Source organism: Alexandromys fortis, unplaced genomic scaffold (assembly GCF_014885135.2).
Source record: "Alexandromys fortis isolate MF-2015 unplaced genomic scaffold, M_Fortis_MF-2015_v1.1 scaffold_3, whole genome shotgun sequence".
Classification (NCBI taxonomy): domain Eukaryota; kingdom Metazoa; phylum Chordata; class Mammalia; order Rodentia; family Cricetidae; genus Alexandromys; species Alexandromys fortis.
The window spans coordinates 1,362,593-1,368,664 of record NW_026067909.1 but is presented as its reverse complement, the minus strand read 5'-3'; the positions used below and the strand labels follow the sequence as shown (position 1 = coordinate 1,368,664).

The 6,072-nt window shown below is 52.1% G+C and overlaps 1 protein-coding gene across 1 annotated transcript; it reads left to right on the top strand.

Annotated features, from left to right (window-relative positions):
* Window positions 1–2,963: 2,963 nt before the first annotated feature.
* Window positions 2,964–5,809, top strand: Nkx1-2 (NK1 homeobox 2). The gene is made up of 2 exons (XM_050137928.1): window positions 2,964–3,642; window positions 5,097–5,809. Exons 1-2 carry the CDS (start codon window positions 2,964–2,966, stop codon window positions 5,807–5,809), a joined length of 1,392 nt encoding a protein of 463 aa, XP_049993885.1.
* The last annotated feature ends 263 nt before the right edge of the window (window positions 5,810–6,072 follow it).

The following is a 6,072-nucleotide window of genomic DNA, read 5'->3' as shown; positions in this document are numbered from 1 at the left end:
CGGGCTGATTACCCGAGCAGAATAATGTATACATGACTGTCTTCATGGTCACCACCTCCCTTTGGCCTTCAGCTGTGCCTGATGAAGCTGTCTCTTTGGCATGTATGTCCTAACCTGTGGGCTGTCTCGAACAGAAAACTCCACTTGTATTTATTTCGGGAACATATGATTTTATCTTAGGGACCTTAATGCAGCTCATAATATCAGCACCCTCCCTCTGGATACACAGCACATTCTCTCCATTGTTAATCCTGCTCCCAGGGCGGGTGGCAGCTTCTCAAGGCTGTGCTGGAATTACAGGCCACTTTGTTTGTGCAATTGCTTGAGAAGCCTGGCACCATTGATTTGCATCGGTGCCTCCGGAATAGCCTTTTGCCATCTCCTTAAAGATACTATCTAAGCTGTGAAATTCATTAAATAGCCCCAGAAATGGATCAGGTTATTTAACACAACATCCCTAATGGTGCAATATCTCAGCTGTCTATACTGATAGCGAACATTGTCTTGGATAGCGTTATCAGTCCAGGACACCCGCTATGAATATTGATCCCGGGCTTGTTACAGCCATCACTTGCCATCAGGACAGGTCAGAGTTGGAACCCACCTAGCATCAAAGCAATTTAAAGACAGCACTCAAACAGAATTTTAATGTCCAGGCTGGGGAAAGAAGAAGAAGAAGAAAGCAAAAAAAAACAACAAAAAAACAAAAAACAAAAAACCAACAGCCAAATCAACCCTACGCACAGAGGGAACGTATGCATTCCGTAGAAACAGCCTGGGTAGCACATGTGCCACACTAGTGGGTCAAGCATCAAGCACATTTCCCAGTTGTGCCTGAAGGGAGGTTTCACTGCCTGATGGTTCATACCAAGTGAGTGGTCAGAGAAACGGTTCCCTGAAACTTCCTGCCTCTGTCTCCCCTCGGCGGGAAGACATACCCTGGTCTTTGGGCGTTTATCTCCAGGCTGAATGAGTGAGACAGCAATGTTTCTTCCATGTCAGTTAGTATCCAGAGTCAAACACTAAGCAGGGTTCCTGGACTGTCGCCCTGTAGTGAACACACACACAGGAGAAACGGTGAGAAAGTGAAGACAGCAATATAAAATCCCATCACAAGAAGGCATGCTCAGGAGTCTTCAGATTACACAACGTGGCCTCTCCATATTCTTGGATTTTCTCTCCAATGTGCAACTTCCTGCCATTTTTGGTCCCTTTTCTGTATTTAGAACCATAGACTTCAAAGGAAAAATGACTCATACAAAAGGAAAAACCTTTATATAACTTAAACAACAACAACAAAAAGAGGCTATGGAAGTACAATGACATAATCCAAGTTCTGTCTGATGCGGGGGGGTAGGATATCGGGGCTCTTTCCTGTTCCTCTGGTTTAGGATGTGGGTGCCCTCTGGGATGCTTACCCCACCCTCCCATTCTTATGAAACAGCCTCAGTGTTCGCTCCAGAGAAGAGGGCAAGAGAAGGAACGTTTTATCTATTCCCAGTTACCCTGAAAAAACTAATATATATATTATGGAAAAAGGTAGCTGGAATTGGGGTCAATAGAGGAGGGGAGAGAAAGAAAACGGAAGACTTAAAAAATGTGGGAAGAGGTGACAAAGGGTTATCCAAACAGAAAACAAAGTGTGTGCATTCCAGAAGGATCTGTGATTTGCAGGCCTTGTCCCTGGTCCCCAGCCTCTCAGCTTCTGGGCTCTTTTCCCTGAGTTTCTCATGGCACAAATTCCCTTTGGCAGGGGGGTTTTCTGGTGGGCTTGGGCTGGGTACTTCCTTCCCACCACTTTAAAAGCGCAATCCGTCTTTGCTTTAAGGCTGGAGCTGACTTGAATTTCGGCAAGGCTTTAAAGTCGGCAGGGAATATGGTGGGCACCCCTGGGAGGGACTAAAAGGTTTGAATGAGAAAAGCTACAAGGAGCTAGCCCCCCGAGGATGCCTCTTTACTAATAGATAGGATTAGTAGCCCCCAGCACTTTAGTGCGAAAGAGTCCCCTCCTCTTCCTACTTCTTACCTGCTCAGACAATATTAATTGCCAAGACATTGTCTGGGAACCGCATGGGGCAAAGAAGAAAGGAGCGGCGGGGTCCGAGGTGGCTCTGGGGAGTGGAGTTAAGTGAGCGATGCTTCAGAACTGACCGCTGAAATAAATGCCTAATGTTCACAGCGGTGACAAAAAGAAGGAAAGTCACCACGGGTGTGGCCACAGTGAGTACAGTGAGCTTTCCCTCACCGCCAATGCTGGCTGTCCTCCCTGGAGGGGGGGGGCAGATGGGGCCATTTTAATCGTATCTCTTCTCTGATCTTAAATTCAAACCAACGGGCATCTTTTAACCTTTTCCTTCTTGTGGTTGGGCAAGGATGGGGGTCAGAGATAGAGTCAATTTCTGATACTAATGATGGAATCTGTGACTGTGGGCAGCGAAAATGTCACTCTGGGTAACTGAAAGAAAGACAGCACCCTCAGTCGAGCTACCTTGCCCTGAGCCCACGGCCATCCTGGTTGGACACTTAATCTTTCCTATAATTCACCCTTTGGCCTCTGACCCCTCTCTGGGTAGAAAGAAAAGTCTCCTGTGCAAGGAGAATTTTTCGCTTCCATTTTCCAAGACAGAGGACGTGCTGAAAAAATCTCTCTAGCCCAGTCTAGACTCTTGTTGACCGCAGTGACCCTGGATAGATCTTTGCTCATCTTTGAACCTCATTTTTCCTGTCTTTGAAACGCAGACTGTAGTCCCGGGCCACGCCCACCTCACAGGGAAGCTTAGAAAATCAAAAGAGAGTGAGAAAACCCCAGGGCTTTGTAAACTGTAAACACACCGAGGCTTTAAAAATTTGAGGTAAATGGTCTGACGTCGTTACTGTGGTTCACAGATGGTGCATGAGATGCGCCAAGCATCATTGCGGAGGGATTAGGCTTAGGCTCGGTGGCGTCTTCAGGTCAAAGACAGATGGCAAGTGCTCCAAGAGAAATAAGTAAACTTCAGTCAGGTAGGTGTGTGAGTAGAGGGGATACTCGAGATGAAAGCCTCCCTGGCGCCCTTCACGAGTTTCTACAGGATGGAAGGACACTCGCGCAGCTTGCAACCGTGACCCCTGGATTCGGGAGCGCGCATTGGCCGGCAAGGATCCCTCTGGTCCAGGTCAGCCGCCACCACGCCACGCGAGATAGTCCTGAGGCAACTGCGAACTCACCCTGCACGTGGCGGGGGTCTGGCCAGTGCAAGTGCCAATCCGCAAGCAGCCCCCCGCTGCTCTCCTCCCGCCCCGCCTCCTTGTCCCCCTCCCCAGCTTCACTTGGCGGGGAAAATCCAGTTGGAGACTGGAGCGCTGTGACCGAACCACAACCAAAGGCAAGCCCTAGTGCACCCATCCCGGACCGGTTGAAGCCGGCCTCCAGTCCGTGGGAGGCGGGTATGCTGGCATGGCAGGATGGCGGGGCCAAGGCGGCTCCTTCTCACCACAAGATTTCCTTCTCTGTCCTGGACATCTTGGATCCGCAAAAATTCACGCGAGCTGCGTTCCCACCGGTGCGTCTAGCTGCCCGGGAAGCCAAGAAAAGTTTAGCGGAGGTGGAAGCAGGGGAAGACGCCAGCCCCGAGTCTACGATCGGGTCGCAGGACACCCCTGGTAAGAATGCGAGGTGGTTTTCAGTCTAAGACGGTATCCGTGTGTATGGAGCAGCCACGGTCTGATGAATGGATGTTGGTGGCCTGGGAACTAGAGAAGGCGCACCCGCGCAGGTGCGAACTGAAGCATCCCTCCTTGGAAAAAGAAAGAGACAGGGATGAGGTTGAGATTCCAGGGCAGGTATGTGCCTCATTGCTGAGCACCTGCTCAGTGCGTGAGCGCCACAGCTCTGCCTGGCTTGCACATCTAACGGAAATGTTTTACGCTGTCCACGTGCTAGAACCTGGGCTAGGAGCAGGGGTAAAGGTTATGAAAACGCCTATCAAGTATATAGTATCATCAACACCACTCCTTTTTTTATGGTTGAGGTAACTGAGACCAGGATTAGGTCCTTATTTTCAAAGCTTCCGAAACACCTGCAGAGCCCGTCCGTGCCTTCACCTTTCCTGGATCTGACAGGGGACTGGGGGTGGGCAAACAGGAAGCTTTTGGTGCTTTCTCTTCTAGACTATTCCATCTCATCCCTGAAGGTGGTTAACATCAAAGGAAGGGTTCAGGAAAGTTTGTGGCTGGAATTTAAGACAGAAGGATTCATGCCGAGTGGGACATGGGCATGGGATTCCTTGGAGGGACGCTGAAGGTCTAGGAACTCTGGTCCTGGGGAAGGCTGTATGCAGCACAGTCCCCTGCTCCTCTTTTTTAAGTTTGGCAGTGATTGTCTGGGGCCCAGAAGCCTCTGGTGGCCTGGCTTGGGGTCCGGCTGAGGGCCTGGATTAATTGTTTGGATGGTCTCTCTGTTGGGCCGCATTCCCCTCCCCCTCAACTCCTTGATCGATATTCTATTACTGGCGACTGCATATCTCCTGCCCGCAGCTTGCAGGTACTGACTTCAAACCCCCTTTCCCTGTCTGATCCTAATATTGTTCGATTAAAACTTACCTTTAATAGATGACATCTATCGATCAGGCCCCGGACAAATCTGAAACTCTATTAACACGGCCGGAGAGAGAAGATGGGAAAGGGGGAATTTCTCCTTTTGGGGGGAGGGGGGACTTAATAACTTCTTTTTTAATTGCTAGGAGTCCCACAGCAAAATAGGCTTCTAGGGACCGGGGAGATTCAATAGTAAACGCATTTGACATTCCCATATCATAATACACAGCCGACTCCTCTCTCCTCGGGTCGATGACGTCACTGTACTTTCTTGATATGGGGTGCCATCCGACATATACTTTTTGGGTGACTATTTAAGGGTAGATTTGTAAAGGGCAAGAGGATACCGTATTCCTGAATCTGCTCCCTAAGATGTGCGGGCTGGGGACAGAAGAGGACACAGCGAGAGTGGAGTTGGATCAAAGGGAAAGCTAAGTGCTCTCGGGGAGTACAAGAAGGTTTGGGGATGCGGACGGGTGGAGTTGTTACGGGCTTCTGGTCACCCTGCCCTTCTCTCTTAGATGCCACGGGCCGAGGCATTGGCCCCGCGTCCCCCCTGGAAGGCTCGGAAGCGGAAGAGGAGGAGGAAGCTGAGGACGCGGGGCGCGCTCAGCTGCGGGAGCGGCCGGAGCGCTGGCAGGGGGTTCACGAGCGCTCCCCAGAGGCCCGGGCGGTGGTGACGGGAGTGGGGGAGAGTGGCACCGACCCGCTGCCAACATCCCCCGGCTCCCCCGGCTCCCCGCGGCCCCGGCGCCGGCGATCTGAGCCTAGCTGCGCCAAGCCACGGCGCGCGCGCACAGCCTTCACCTACGAGCAGCTGGTGGCTCTGGAGAACAAGTTCCGAGCCACGCGCTACCTGTCTGTGTGCGAACGCCTGAACCTGGCTCTGTCGCTCAGCCTCACCGAGACGCAGGTCAAAATCTGGTTCCAGAACCGAAGGACCAAGTGGAAGAAGCAGAACCCGGGGGCCGACGGCACAGTGCAGGCGGGGTGTGGTACCCCGCAGCCTGGGACATCCGGTGCAGTGGCGGGAGCCTGCGGCAGTAGCACCGGGAGCAGTCCTGGCCCCCAGGTTCCAGGAGCTCTGCCGTTCCAGACTTTCCCCACCTATCCTGCGAGCAACGTCATATTTCCCCCTTCCTCCTTCCCGTTAACGACAGCCGCCACGGGGAGTCCCTTCACTCCTTTTCTTGGGCCCTCCTACTTGACCCCTTTCTATGTCCCGCACCTGTAAATCGGGTACTCCAAATGAATCGGGATTCCCGAGTTATCAGTATGGTGGTGTGGACCCCTGCATCACCGAGGGGCACTGGCCGCCCCCTCCTGGTGTGTTGGTGTCTGTGTGCCCCTTCCCTCCAGCCACCAGAGGGCGAGGAGAAGCCGCCTGCTGGACTCCAAACCACACAGGCCACTGAGGAGTCAAGAAAGTGTCCAGACCAAGCTGACTTCAAACCTTCCAGCTTCTGGACGTTGCTCTTCGCTTTCATTCACTTCCAG

Bases quoted from the DNA above. Each gene is read 5' to 3' on its own strand.
- Nkx1-2 (XM_050137928.1), top strand. From the start codon at position 2,964: ATGGCAAGTGCTCCAAGAGAAATAAGTAAACTTCAGTCAGGTAGGTGT. The intron at 3,643-5,096 runs GTAAGAATGCGA...CTTCTCTCTTAG, and splicing joins CGGGTCGCAGGACACCCCTG to ATGCCACGGGCCGAGGCATT.